Here is a 15,040-nt window from a genome sequence, read left to right on the forward strand (position 1 = left end):
CCTGAGGGCAGCGGGAGGGTCAACACTGTGTGGGGTCAAAATGACCTGAGGACAGCGGGAGGGTCAACACTGTGTTGGGTCAAAATGACCTGAGGACAGCGGGAGGGTCAACACTGTGTGGGGTCAAAATGACCTGAGGACAGCGGGAGGGTTAAATCAGGATTTCCCAACCCTCTCCTTGGGCTCCCCAGAGATTTCACATTTTCGTTTTAACCTTAAACTGGCACGCATGATTGAATTCGTCAACTAATCGTCAAGCCTTTGACTAATTGAACCAGGTGTGACAATTTTAGGTTAAAACAAAAATGTGAAACGTCTGGGGAGGCCCAAGGAGAGGGCTGGGAAACACTGCCTTAACTCAATGGACAGAAATAGTCCAGGAATGACCTCATTGGAGCACACACAAAGGGGCATACCTCCCCACACCCATGAATTAAAGCTTTTATTACTAGTCTACTAAGGGCTGTGTGGTTTAACAAGGAAAAAATGTATTCATATAATACCATATGTGTATATGAAACATAGTCACCTCTCAAACCAAAATTTGAGTAAAAATAAATAAATGCATTTTACACTCACGGTGTACCTTTAAGTGTATGTGTGTGTGTGTTGACTGTATGCTTGTATACACATTTAGCTGTTGTCATGGAGTCAGCTCACGGGGATCCAAATAAAGATCAAGTCTTATAAAATAAGTGAATGTTTTTTTGTTAATTATGTCTTTCCGGCTACTTACAGTGTAGGAGTGACTTTTTATTTAACTAAGCATATAAGGCGTTCACTTTTATGAACTAAGTATCCATGGTGATATTAGTTGGTCTTTGATAACAGAACACCCACATCAAGAGGCACAAAACCAGCTTTATACTCAGAAAACAACTTCAAAACAGTCATAAAAAACAATTACAATCAATTTATTCTCATTATAATTCATGACTATAATTCAACTTTTTCAAAATCATTGATTGAATAAATTCCTTACAAAAAAACTACATCAAATGTAGGCCACTCAAGACACCTGAGCTAGGAACCATGACAACACAGCTGACTAACAATACAGTGATACTGTTGAAATACAAAGGCTGTGTCCCAGATGGCACCTTATTCCCTCTATAGTGCACTACTTTTGACCAGAGCCCTGTATGTGCCCTGTCAAAAGTGCCTGTGATGTACCTAACTTCACATATGTTTCAGGTGTCTATACAGTATGGGCGAGTCCGAAATGGCACCCCATTCCCTATATAGTACACTACTTTTGGCCATTCAAAATGAGTGCACTATATAGTGAATAGCGTGCCATTTGGGCCATACACCATGTGATCATGCACCGGAGGGAAACTGGTTTATATTTGAAGTGGCGTAAATAACTTCTTCCCTTTTCAGTTGTGTTATAAGAATCCTTCGAAACTGAGTTCCTGTCCTCTCTTCATCCTCTTTCCTTCTGTGTAAAATCCCCCATTCTTCTCTTTCCTCCTGTACCACTCTGTTTTATCCTCCTGTACCACTCTGTTTTATCCTCCTGTACCACTCTGGTTTTATCCTCCTGTACCACTCTGGTTTTATTCTCCTGTACCGCTCTGGTTTTATCCTCCTGTACCACTCTGGTTTTATTCTCCTGTACCACTCTGTTTTATCCTCCTGTACCACTCTGGTTTTATCCTCCTGTACCACTCTGGTTTTATCCTCCTGTACCACTCTGGTTTTATTCTCCTGTACCACTCTGTTTTATCCTCCTGTACCACTCTGGTTTTATCCTCCTGTACCACTCTGTTTTATCCTCCTGTACCACTCTGTTTTATCCTCCTGTACCGCTCTGGTTTTATCCTCCTGTACCACTCTGTTTTATCCTCCTGTACCGCTCTGGTTTCATCCTCCTGTACCGCTCTGGTTTATCCTCCTGTACCGCTCTGGTTTATCCTCCTGTACCACTCTGGTTTTATCCTCCTGCACCACTCTGGTTTTATCCTCCTGCACCACTCTGGTTTTATCCTCCTGCACCACTCTGGTTTTATCCTCCTGTACCACTCTGGTTTATCCTCCTGTACCACTCTCGTTTCATCCTCCTGTACCGCTCTGGTTTCATCCTCCTGTACCGCTCTGGTTTATCCTCCTGTATCGCTCTGGTTTATCCTCCTGTACCACTCTGGTTTTATCCTCCTGCACCACTCTGGTTTATCCTCCTGTACCACTCTGGTTTTATCCTCCTGTACCACTCTCGTTTCATCCTCCTGTACCGCTCTGGTTTTATCCTCCTGTACCGCTCTGTTTTATCCTCCTGTACCGCTCTGTTTAATCCTCCTGTACCACTCTGTTTTATCCTCCTGCACCAATGTTTTATCCTCCTGTACCACTCTGTTTTATCCTCCTGTACCACTCTGTTTATCCTCCTGTACCACTCTGTTTTATCCTCCTGTAACGCTCTGTTTTATCTTCCTGTACAGCTCTGTTTTATCTTCCTGTACCGCTCTGGTTTTATCCTCCTGTACCACTCTGGTTTTATCCTCCTGTACCGCTCTGTTTTATCCTGCTGTGGATGAACCTCTTCAATTATGACTGGGTTTATTATATATATATGTCAATCCCCCTCTAGGTGCATGTCAACAGCCTAGACATACAGTATTGTCTAGGTTCCAAATGGGACCATTATTCATAGTGCACAACTTTTGACCAGGGTTAAAGTTCGGGGTCAAAAGTAGGGCACTATGAAGTGAAAAGGGTTACATTTGAGACACAGCCGTTTTGTCTCTTCTTCTGATTCAACTCCTTTCCTTAATCTGCACTGATGTAAGAGAGCTGGACTGGGGAAAGTACCTAGAGGATACCTAGAGGACAGCTAGAGGACAGCTAGAGGATACCTAGAGGATAGCTAGAGGATACCTAGAGGACAGCTAGAGGACAGCTAGAGGATACCTAGAGGACAGCTAGAGGACAGCTAGAGGATACCTAGGGGACACCTAGAGGATACCTAGGGGACAGCTAGAGGATACCTAGAGGACAGCTAGAGGATACCTAGAGGACACCTTCGAGGACAGCTAGAGGATACCTAGAGGACAGCTAGAGGATACCTAGAGGACAGCTAGAGGATACCTAGAGGACAGCTAGAGGACAGCTAGAGGACAGCTAGAGGATAGCTAGAGGATACCTAGAGGACAGCTAGAGGATACCTAGAGGACAGCTAGAGGATACCTAGAGGACAGCTAGGGGACAGCTAGAGGATAGCTAGAGGATACCTAGAGGACAGCTAGAGGATACCTAGAGGATACCTAGAGGACAGCTAGAGGACAGCTAGAGGACAGCTAGAGGATAGCTAGAGGATACCTAGAGGACAGCTAGAGGATACCTAGAGGACAGCTAGAGGATACCTAGAGGACAGCTAGCGGATACCTAGAGGACAGCTAGAGGACAGCTAGAGGACAGCTAGAGGATACCTAGAGGATACCTAGAGGATACCTAGAGGACACCTAGAGGACACCTAGGGGACAGCTAGAGGATACCTAGAGGACAGCTAGAGGATACCTTCGGGGACAGCTAGAGGATACCTAGAGGACAGCTAGAGGATACCTAGAGGACAGCTAGAGGATACCTAGAGGACAGCTAGAGGACAGCTAGAGGATACCTAGAGGACAGCTAGAGGATATCTAGAGGACAGCTAGAGGATACCTAGAGGATAGCTAGAGGACAGCTAGAGGATACGTAGAGGATAGCTAGAGGATAGCTACAGGACAGCTAGAGGACAGCTAGAGGATAGCTAGAGGACAGCTAGAGGATACGTAGAGGATAGCTAGAGGATAGCTACAGGACAGCTAGAGGACAGCTAGAGGATAGCTAGAGGATAGCTAGAGGACACCAAGAGGATAGCTGGAGGACACCAACAGGATACTTAGAGGATACCTAGAGGATAGCTAGAGGATAGCTAGAGGACACCAAGAGGATAGCTAGAGGATACCTAGAGGACACCTAGAGGATAGCTAGAGGACACCAAGAGGATAGCTAGAGGACACCAAGAGGATAGCTAGAGGATACCTAGAGGATAGCTAGAGGATAGCTAGAGGACACCAAGAGGATAGCTAGAGGACACCAAGAGGATTGCTAGAGGACACCAAGAGGATAGCTAGAGGACACCTAGAGGATACTTAGAGGATACCTAGAGGATAGCTAAAGGACTCGCTCTCTCTCTGTCTCTCTAACTATTTTTCGCTCTTTCACTCTTTCTCTATCCCTCTCTCTCCCTCCTTCTCTCTCTCCTCCCTTTCCCCCGCTTGCTCATAATCATCGTCTCTCCTCCTGCGCCGTCCCCTAGCCCCTCCTCTCCTCTCCCTAGTCGAATCAGAGCCCTGCGACCCTGCGTCTCCCCCAAAGTCCTCCCTGATCACCTCCTCCTGGTGCTCTTCATCATCATCCTCATCACTCTCCTCCGAGTTCGACTCATCTGAGTTTTCCTCCTCCAGGTAACGATAACCTTTGACCTGAGGAGGAAGTGACGCAGTCAACATTATATTACATTACAGACCAAACATGTCAATTGATGACTTTGTGTCATTATCGAAGACACTTTTTGCTCTTTTAATTGTCTTTATTGCCAATGCCAAACCTTAAACAAAGACTGTTTCATTTCAATGTTCTGTTTTGCTTGTCTTTATCGCATTACTAGTGAAGGTGATATTTGCACTTTTCTCTCCAGCCAAATGGTATTTAAAGAAAATAAATGTAAAAACATAGCAAAACATTTACAGATTGTGATAGGTTACCTTGTGTTTGGGGCGGGGAATGCGAGGCAGTCTGAAATGCATGTTCTTGGCCAGTCGTCGCTCCATCGTCCAATAGCAGAAGCACGCCAGCAGCAAGATGACCAATAGAATGGAGAGTTTGGCCTGAGGAGGAGGGACCAGGAATGAGAAAGGAGAGAAAGAGAGGAGTGAAATAAGCACTTTAAATTAATAGTTTTTACACTTGTTCTAACACACAGACACATGGGGACACACACGGACACACACGGACACACACACGGACACACACGGGGACATGGACACACACACACACGGGGACACAGGAACACACACAGGGACACACACAGGGACACACACAGGGACACACACACACGGACACATACACACGGACACACACACACGGACACACACACACGGACACACACACGGACACACACACACGGACACACACACACGGACACACACACACGGACACACACACACGGACACACACACACGGACACACACACACGGACACACACACATGGACACACACGGGGACACACACGGACATGGGGACACACACGGGGACATGGGGACACACACGGGGACATGGGGACACCGGGAGACACACAGGGACACACACGGGGACATGGACACACACACACACGGGGACACAGGAACACACACAGGGACACACACAGGGACACACACAGGGACACACACACACGGACACATACACACGGACACACACACACGGACACACACACACGGACACACACACGGACACACACACACGGACACACACACACGGACACACACACACGGACACACACACACGGGGACACACACACGGACACACACACACGGACACACACACATGGACACACACGGGGACACACACGGACATGGGGACACACACGGGGACATGGGGACACACACGGGGACATGGGGACACCGGGAGACACACAGGGACACACACATACCCTCATGATGAGTCCAGTCCACAGGTAGACTATGAAAATGGCGATAGCCTGCCACCAGTGGTAGATGGTGTAGACAAAGTCCAGTCTCTCTTTATCTTCATACAACATACCCAGGAGAACTGACAGACACGGGGAGAGAGAGAGACAGTGGAGAGTGGGGGGCAGAGAGGGGGGGTGCGGTGGAGAGGTGGGTAGATAGAAAGAGAGGAGGGCGGTAGACAAGGGGGAAGAGAGAGTGAGAGAGGAGGGCGGTAGAGAGGGGGGGTAGAGAGAGAAAGGGGAGGTGGAGAGGTGGAAGATATGAGAGAGAGGAGACATAAATGTTGGAAATGATTAAGTCTGAACTAGGAAATAAAAGAGTTGTGTGTGTGTGTGTGTGTGTGCGTGCGATCATAGTACTAAAACTCACTGCTGAGTCCAGTCTTATTCAATGCAGACCCCATTCCCCAGAGGGCGATCACCACCAGCAGGTAAGGCAGTTGATCAGGTGAGCGTGGAGCCGGGGACCAGAACAGCAGGAACACTAGCAGAGGACCGTGGATCACAGCGCCCCCTAGCAGAGAGACGTAGCGTGGCAGCCTGAGGAGGGACAGGGACAGGCAGGAGAACAGGGAGCAGGACAGACCATAGACCATCACCAGGAGATACAGCCACTCCAGACCCACCGTACACACACCATACGACTGGGAGGGGGAGACATGAGGATAGATTAGAGGAGAGACAAAGACAGGGAAAGTAGGAGAAAAGGGGGGGTTGAACAGGACAGAGAGAGAGATAGTGAGTGAGTGAGTGAGTGAGTGAGTGAGTGAGTGAGTGAGTGAGTGTGAGTGAGCAAAAGAGAGTGAGCAAGCGAGAGAAAGAGCACGAGCGAGCGAGAGAAAGAGCGAGAGAGAGAGAAAGAAAGAGCACGAGCGAGAGAAAGAGCGAGAGAGAGAGAGAAAGAAAGAGCACGAGCGAGAGAGAGGATAGAGAGAGAGAGGAGAGATCGAGCATCATGAATATAGCTGCCCTCCAGCAGAATCTATGTCCACACTAGGTAAAGTGACACAGTAGGTCTGTGAAAGCTACATGGACAACATTCAGACTCCAGCTAGGACAGTTACTAAAGGACTTCCTGTCATGACTACCAGAGTGAGTCCCGTGACAGAGAAGAGTGAGTCCAGTCCACTGTAGATGAAGAAAGGGATGAGGAGTCTCAGCCTGTAGTCTCTCAGGTGTTTGAAGGGCAACTGGAAGATGTTCCCCCAGCCGATACTCCTCAGATCGATCTCCTCTGTAGGGCGGTACGCAGCCCCGCACACTGCCAGGAACTATCGGTAAAACACAATGAACGACTGTGGGAAAGCAAGCAATGGACTCTGGGTAATCTCGGAGGGTGTTGTATTGATTGTTGGGTGAAATAACGCTAGGCTGTTAGGATGATCATTTTAGGTATGCGTGTACACACGTGTCTTTGCCTGTGTGTGTGTGTGTGTGTGTGTGTGTGTGTGTGTGTGTGTGTGTGTGTGTGTGTGTGTGTGTGTGTGTGTGTGTGTGTGTGTGTGTGTGTGTGTGTGTGTGTGTGTGTATTTGTCTGTGTGTGTGTGTGTGTCTGTGTGTGTGTGTGTCTTACGATGATCATGGAGAGGAAGGCGGCCCCCATGAGAACACTCTCCACCTGGATGAGCAGCAGGGAGCGAGGGAGGTGCTTCAGGACGGTCCTGTTGAAACCCTCGATCATACCACTGCCCTCCGCACCTGGGGAGGGGGAGGAGTTATTAAACCCACCAATCATAGCACTGTCCTCTGAACACAATAAAGAGAGAGGGATAAAGAAAGTGATGAAACAAAAACCTGTATATTTGTTAAACCATTGATCAGAGAGAGAGAGAGAGAGAGGAGTGGGGAGGGGAGGGGGAAGGGGGAGGAGAGAGATTGAGGTGCACGAAAACAATGCTATTAAAACCATACATCCTGCTTCTCCCCTGAGAGTCAGGGTAAGGAAATGGAAGTTAACAGACTACTGGTCAGTTTACCACAGTGTTTAACCTTGTACAGATAATAACAGACTACTGGTCAGTTTACCACAGTGTTTAACGTTGTACAGATAATAACAGACTACTGGTCAGTTTACCACAGTGTTTAACCTTGTACAGATAATAACAGACTACTGGTCAGTTTACCACAGTGTTTAACGTTGTACAGATAATAACAGACTACTGGTCAGTTTACCACAGTGTTTAACCTTGTACAGATAATAACAGACTACTGGTCAGTTTACCACAGTGTTTAACCTTGTACAGATAATAACAGACTACTGGTCAGTTTACCACAGTGTTTAACCTTGTACAGATAATAACAGACTACGGGTCAGTTTACCACAGTGTTTAACCTTGTACAGATAATAACAGACTACTGGTCAGTTTACCACAGTGTTTAACGTTGTACAGTGTGTGGTTGTAGTCACTAAGGAACTGGTGGAGGAAGAGGCGCTGGGGGAACTCTGCAAACACCAGGCTGAGCTGAGAGACACAAAGAGAAACACAGCCAGACATCAGAATCCACACACACACACACACACACGCACACACACGGCAATGCTTAACCGATATATCACTCACTGACTGACAAGTGACTCGACCAATGGCAACATACATGGAAGATGATGAAGAACACGGATTGGAAGATGATGACATAGCGATGACACACCCCCTTGGGTAGTTTCTTCTGTTCCTGAACGTGATCCTCCTTATAGTTCACATACTCATAGTACTGTTGTGCCATCCTGAGTGTGTGAGCGAGAGAGAGACAGAAACACAATAAAACACAGTGTGATTAACACTACGTAGCAGAACACAACACAACATAAACACTGCCACCCGTACGAGCTGTACATGTATTCTGGTCTGTGTGACGTTGATGTGTGTGTCTCCATTCTCCACTTCCTAACCTTGTGATGTAGGTCCCTAATGACGCCCACAGCGGGACAATGGCTGCACCAATGGCCACAGCCGATGGTACCAGGGTGTAGTATCGCTCCCAGTAATTGGTTGAGACGAAGAGAGCGTAAATTCCACTTGCCAGAAACATCATCCATTTGGTGCCCAGAAACCTGAAAAAAAGAGAGAAAGAGAGAGAGAGAAAAAGAGAGACAGAAAAAGAGAGAGAGAGAGAGCGAGAGGATAGAGGATAGAGAGAGGAGAGAAAGAATGAGAAGAAAGCAGGAGTATGTGTGTATACCTGATTAGTATGGAGGTGTATAACAGGCCTATGATGGGTGTATATATATATATAGTATACCTGATTAGTATGGAGGTGTATAACAGGCCTATGATGGGTGTATATATATATATATTATACCTGATTAGTATGGGGGTGTATAACAGGCCTATGATGGGTGTATATATATATAGTATACCTGATGAGTATGGGGGTGTATAACAGGCCTATGATGGGTGTATATATATATATATAGTATACCTGATGAGTATGGGGGTGTATAACAGGCCTATGATGGGTGTATATATATATATATATAGTATACCTGATGAGTATGGGGGTGTATAACAGGCCTATGATGGGTGTATATATATATATATAGTATACCTGATGAGTATGGGGGTGTATAACAGGCCTATGATGGGTGTATATATATATATATATATATATATATATATATATAGTATACCTGATGAGTATGGGGGTGTATAACAGGGCTATGATGGGTGTAACGTTGATCCCCATCAGCATCTTCTTGTCGATGTCCTCCAGACCCAGGTTACCATACTTCACCTCCCTGTACGTCTCATCATAGTGGAGGATCAGCTGCATCTGCAACAGTCCTGCAGACACACACACACATATAAATGACTGAACACATGACACACACAAAACATGCACAAAATGGAATACAGGCATATATGAATAGAACAGACAGACAGACAGACAGACAGTTAGACAGACAGACAGTTAGACAGACAGTGAGACAGACAGACAGACAGACAGACAGACAGACAGACAGACAGACAGACAGACAGACAGACAGACAGACAGACAGGTGTTACCCATGTAGACACTGTATATGATCATGCCCCCGACGCTGGCCCCCAGGACGTTCTTCACCACGCCCAGCTTTTTCCTCCTGTAATACTTCTTCTCCTCCTCTTCCTCATCGTACTCCGGCTGGGGGCCCAGGAACTCCTCCATCTGGGGAAGGGGTGAAGAGAGAGAGAGAGAGAGAGGTGAAGGGAGGGGGAGAGGGGGGACAGGGGGAGGGAGAGAGAGAGGTGAAGGGAGGGGGAGAGGGGGGACAGGGGAGGGGGAGGGAGAGAGAGAGGTGAAGGGAGGGGGAGAGGGAAAGAGAGACAGGTAAAGGGGAGAGGGGGAACAGAGGAGGGGAGAGGGAGAGAGGTGAAGGGAGGGGGAGAGGGGGAACAGGGAAGGAACAGGGGAGGGGGAGAGGTGAAGGGAGGGGGAGAGGGGGGACAGGGGAGGGGGAGAGAGAGAGAGAGGTGAACGGAGGGGGAGAGGGGGACAGGGGAGGGGGAGGGAGAGAGAGAGAGGTGAAGGGAGGAGGAGAGGGGGGACAGGGGAGGGGGAGGGAGAGAGAGAGGTGAAGGGAGGAGGAGAGGGGGGACAGGGGAGGGGGAGGGAGAGAGAGAGGTAAAGGGAGGGGGAGAGGGAAAGAGAGACAGGTAAAGGGGAGAGGGGGAACAGGGGAGGGGAGAGGGAGAGAGGTGAAGGGAGGGGGAAAGGGGGGACAGGGGAGGTGGAGGGGGAGAGAGAGAGAGAGGTGAAGGGAGGAGGAGAGGGGGGACAGGGGAGGGGGAGGGAGAGAGAGAGAGGTGAAGGGAGGAGGAGAGGGGGGACAGGGGAGGGGGAGGGAGAGAGAGAGGTGAAGGGAGGAGGAGAGGGGGGACAGGGGAGGGGGAGGGAGAGAGAGAGGTGAAGGGAGGGGGAGAGGGGGGACAGGGGAGGGGGAGGGAGAGAAAGAGGTGAAGGGAGGGGGAGAGGGGTGACAGGGGAGGGGGAGGGAGAGAGAGAGGTAAAGGGAGGGGGAGAGGGAAAGAGAGACAGGTAAAGGGGAGAGGGGGAACAGGGGAGGGGAGAGGGAGAGAGGTGAAGGGAGGGGAAGAGGAAACAGGGAAGGGACAGGGGAGGGGGAGAGAGGTGAAGGGAGGGGGAGAGGGGGGACAGGGGAGGGGGAGAGGTGAAGGGAGGGGGAGAGGGGGTACAGGGGAGGGGGAGATGGGGTACAGGGGAGGGGGAGAGAGGTGAAGGGAGGGGGAGAGGGGGGACAGGGGAGAGAGAGGTGAAGGGAGGGGGAGAGAGAGGTGAAGGGAAAGGGAGTGTGGGAGGGGGAGAGAGAGGTGAAGGGAGGGAAATACAGTGTTGTTAGTGTTGTAGTTTATTATAATTTCATTTTTAATCATTTCAGAGAATAACTGAGAGCAAACTGGCATAACAAACCAAAAAAGTGTGTAATGCTCCTTAAAAATCGCAGGATATTGCATTGTAAACATCGGTAGCTAATTTGAAAAAACATTGTATTTTCATGTTTTTTTTTTTCCACACAACACCTGTCCTTGAATATTCCCCTGAGGACCGTCGGGTAACAGGTCTTCAATATTAATGTCGCCATTAGGGGGCGCAACAGGCGACTCCACCACAGCCTCACGGTACACGTTCTCTTCCGCGTCGGCCTCCGCCATCTGTCGGACGATACAGAGAACAGCAGTAAGCACATGAAGATTGAATTTCTTTTCACACTTCTATGAAAATAGACTACTAATGAAGTACGGTGTAATAAACGTTTTAAAATGACGTTTTAACCATGGGGGAATATGGTTGAGTTGAGCACAGTGGCTTGCTGCTTCATGATCAATCATTCAAAGACCAAAGAAATACAACTATTATTCCATTATCAAAGAATACATATGTTGATAATTAGATTGCATTAAAACGTTTTGACTTCTAAAAAAGTGTGACCAATAAGAACACCATTTTAAATAGTGACCATCTACAATGGCGGACAATACTTCTAACTTGAATATATAAACATTTATGAAAACAAACCTTTAAATCAATGTCGTATAAAATACACGAGTGCGCGATTCAATACATGCAAAGATGCAATACACTCACCATTATTATGTCAGGATCGGCGTCGTTCTGTCGCCCTTCAGGGCTATTGTATTGTCATGTGCACGAATAAAACTGCGTATTCTTTCTTGGTATCCCCGTCTCGTACTAGTGTACTTGCGCTTCTCCTTTCTCGTGTTAAAGCTCAGGTCCCAAATTAAAACTTTCATTAGGGAACCGAAACTCTGTGTGCCCACTTCCTCTTTTTAACCCTATCCATGTTCGTCTTAAAGCTACAGAGCATTTTTAGTTTCACGTTCTATTAGATTGTCTTAAAGCTACAGAATATATTTCGTTTTAAAGTGTATTAGTTATATGTACGCGATACGCATGGTATACATCGTCCTACGAAATGTAGGTTCCATCTGAAAAAGCAACGTGCAGTGCATTGACTGCTCGTGTGTGTTGTAAAGCCAATATGACCCTTGAAATTGACAGTTGATTTTATTTGCAATGGGAGGGAGGTTTCAAGAAACTGAGGGAAACGTCATACAAGTCTACTAAGTAAACATGTTGGAGATTGAACACCTTATTTTTCTGCAATGTTTAACGTTGAATAAGGCTACTACATCACAAACGGCACCCTACTCCCACATCACAAACGGCACCCTACTCCCACATCACAAACGGCACCCTACTCCCTATATAGTGCACTACTTCTGACCAAGGACCAGTGTGCTCTGGTCAAAAATAGTGCACTACATAGGAGAAAGGGTGCCATTTGGAACATAATTATAAGTACAGTGTTATTGTACTACTGTGAAGAAAATACAGTGTAGAATGTATAACTAAAAACTAAAATATATAGTATAACAATATTTATTCAGATTTAAAACAAAAAAAAAGGTTTTTAAAATGTCACAAAAGAAAACTTTGTACAACATTAGAACAGTTTCAACATGAAGAAAATACAAAGCCAATGAACAAACTGAGACTGATCAAAATGTAAAGAAATGACACTCAGATAGGCATGGTCCTCGTATTGACTACAGCAGTGTCTCCATCTATTCCTACGGGACAAGGGCCCGTACTCATAAAGCCTAGATCAGCACTCCTACTCTGAGACACTGATATGAGCCCAACGGGTGTCCTTCATCAGTTGAGACAGGTGTATTAGTCCATGGCTAGAGCAGAAAGGAGCATCTCCCAGGGTCCCCCTAAGGAATGGCTTGAAGAATACTGCACTATGGAACAATGAAAGCATTTTGTTAAACATTATTGGGGGATTTCTCAATTCATCATCACTTCGGACACGCCCACATAACTAAAAAGGGCTACACACACAATGCTGAGAGAGCACTGATTGGCTGAACAGAAAATAGTTAACTCTGCACATTAGTGTCTTTGCTGTGGTAAAAAAAAAAAAAAGATCTTGGCTCAAACCACTGTTCACACAAAACAGGCTTCATCCATCCCAATTTTCCGCTCCACACTAATCACAAACCTTCCTTCCAAGCATCTTGCTCTTTAAACACACCCAACCCACTCTGGACGGCAACTCCATCCCCTCCATAAGAGCCATGAATGTATTAAACCCACCCCATCGCTCCCTCTCTCTTTCCCCCCGCACAGAAAGCATGGTAACCCTAGCACTAACCCACCCCCATCCCTCCCTAAAAATATATATATATTATTGTCCAATAGCGTTCTTCCTCATCATCTCCTCGTCCTGAACGGAGAGCTCGGTGAGCTTGCGGCCCAGCCTCTCGTGTAGATCCAGGTACTTGGCCACACAGCGGTCCAGACAGACCGCCTCCCCTTTAGACAGCTCTGCCTCCTTGTAGTGGGGGGGCACACACTTCCTGTGGCACGCGTTGGTCATCCTGCGAGGAGGAAGATGGAGAGAAAGAAGAGGGCGTTAATAAGACCTTGTAGATTACGATAAAGATGAGGGCTGTATCTCAAGTGTCTTTTCCTTTTTTCCTTGTCAAAACCTTAGAAGGCAAGAGAGGAGAGAGGAATGTCAGGAGAGCATTGGGATGAGATCTCCTCCAGTGCTCTCCTCGCTTCCCTCTGATGTTTTGAGCAGGAGAGGAGACAGCATGCAAGAAATCAAAATCTCCATGTATGTGCAAGGTCATAGAACATTCTGATTATGTTATGAAAAGTCAATGTGTGCACTCCTAGCTGGCAATATAACTAGCTAGCTAAATCAGTTCCATTTGAATGAGCTCTAAATAACATGACTTACTTAGCTAGCTAACTAGGGATGGTCTTCCCTTTGGTTTTGCTTATGCATGTACAGCAATGTAGTCGAGTGTGTGCGTTATACAATAGTACTCTATTCTAAATCGATTGATTTGGTCTGACGTTCAGTAGCACGACAGCTAGCTAACGCTATAAAGCTAGATAGCTAGCCTGAGAATCCATCTAACATGATGCTTTTATCTCACCACCAAAAAGCTAAATACGACAGTAAAAATTAGCTGGCTAGCTACATGCAAATGCAGCGTGTTACACTGTAATTAGCACATTCTAGCATTTCAGTGGAGAAAGGACGTTAACAAGCTAGCTAACATTCCATTGCTAGTTAGCCAGTCTTACCGATTGTACATATCAGCCATCATTTCCACTTCTAGTTCCGCCGCCAGTTGCTGTGCTTTCTCTGGGTCCATGTCTGCGTTGTGTCCGCTCCAGACCGTACTCTCTCCAAAAGCGAACCGTTCAAACGACCACTCTCAGCGGCCAACAAACACACCCGACCACCGGCTTATTTAACCTTCAGATTGAGGAAAACACGTGTGTTGTTCCTTAGCTCTCAAGAACCACTTCCGCTGTCAATAAAGTTGCGCATTCAAACAGCTGTCAAATCAATGGGACAGTTTTTAATATTTTTCCAATGAATCCTTGATCCTTCACTTTTACCTCATGATTGACACAATAAATCTCATAAGAAAAGATTGCTGTAAACTATTTACAAGAACCCTACTTATCCTGCCATGTTCAGTGAGCAATTCTTCAAGGGAGGTAGAAAGTAAGGATGCATTGTTAAAGTATTGGGACTAGGTCTCAGAGACAGCAAGTGACAGTCCATTCTCATTATGGCCCCAACAGAACATCAAACAAACTCCTTTTTGTTAGAACACAGATTGCTTGACTGGGAGGCTTGAAAATTGTAATTGGATGTGAGCAAACATTGAGCATGAGTACAAACATTGAGCATAGTAGGCAAAGTTAAATGTTTACTTCAATAGCTAGGTTTAAGCAAATACAAAATGACCGTGCTTG

General features: G+C 46.7%; 2 protein-coding genes across 3 annotated transcripts; both read right to left on the reverse strand.

Annotated features, from left to right (window-relative positions):
* Positions 1-841: 841 nt before the first annotated feature.
* Positions 842-12,003, reverse strand: LOC116372052 (protein unc-93 homolog B1-like). 2 transcript variants are annotated; one of them, XR_004209102.1, is made up of 14 exons: positions 11,816-11,992; positions 11,251-11,382; positions 9,736-9,877; positions 9,360-9,513; positions 8,622-8,783; positions 8,327-8,456; positions 8,100-8,193; positions 7,305-7,429; positions 6,820-7,002; positions 6,102-6,375; positions 5,693-5,811; positions 4,749-4,871; positions 3,044-4,466; positions 842-3,009 (listed from the first exon to the last, which is right to left on the reverse strand). XR_004209102.1 is itself a non-coding variant. In XM_031821125.1 (13 exons), exons 1-13 carry the CDS (start codon positions 11,816-11,818, stop codon positions 4,203-4,205), a joined length of 1,905 nt encoding a protein of 634 aa, XP_031676985.1. In that variant the 5' UTR covers positions 11,819-12,003; the 3' UTR covers positions 842-4,202. The 2 variants fall into 2 exon arrangements, 1 of the variants encoding a protein (XP_031676985.1); XM_031821125.1 differs by having other exon boundaries at positions 842-4,466; positions 11,816-12,003.
* Positions 12,004-12,237: 234 nt separating this feature from the next.
* LOC116372053 (mitochondrial import inner membrane translocase subunit Tim10) lies at positions 12,238-14,576 on the reverse strand. The gene is made up of 2 exons (XM_031821126.1): positions 14,357-14,576; positions 12,238-13,635 (listed from the first exon to the last, which is right to left on the reverse strand). Exons 1-2 carry the CDS (start codon positions 14,425-14,427, stop codon positions 13,443-13,445), a joined length of 264 nt encoding a protein of 87 aa, XP_031676986.1. The 5' UTR covers positions 14,428-14,576; the 3' UTR covers positions 12,238-13,442.
* Positions 14,577-15,040: the final 464 nt, after the last annotated feature.

This window comes from Oncorhynchus kisutch, unplaced genomic scaffold (genome assembly GCF_002021735.2).
Source record: "Oncorhynchus kisutch isolate 150728-3 unplaced genomic scaffold, Okis_V2 scaffold3875, whole genome shotgun sequence".
NCBI lineage: Eukaryota > Metazoa > Chordata > Actinopteri > Salmoniformes > Salmonidae > Oncorhynchus > Oncorhynchus kisutch.

Coding starts and splice junctions, on each gene's coding strand:
- LOC116372052 (XM_031821125.1), bottom strand. Junction 9,878..11,250: donor AGGGGAATATTCAAGGACAG/GTGTTGTGTGGA, acceptor CCCCTTCCCCAG/ATGGAGGAGTTCCTGGGCCC. Junction 8,194..8,326: donor TGTTCTTCATCATCTTCCAT/GTATGTTGCCAT, acceptor TGTGTCTCTCAG/CTCAGCCTGGTGTTTGCAGA.
- LOC116372053 (XM_031821126.1), bottom strand. CDS start 14,427: ATGGACCCAGAGAAAGCACAGCAACTGGCGGCGGAACTAGAAGTGGAA. Junction 13,636..14,356: donor ATGGCTGATATGTACAATCG/GTAAGACTGGCT, acceptor TCCTCCTCGCAG/GATGACCAACGCGTGCCACA.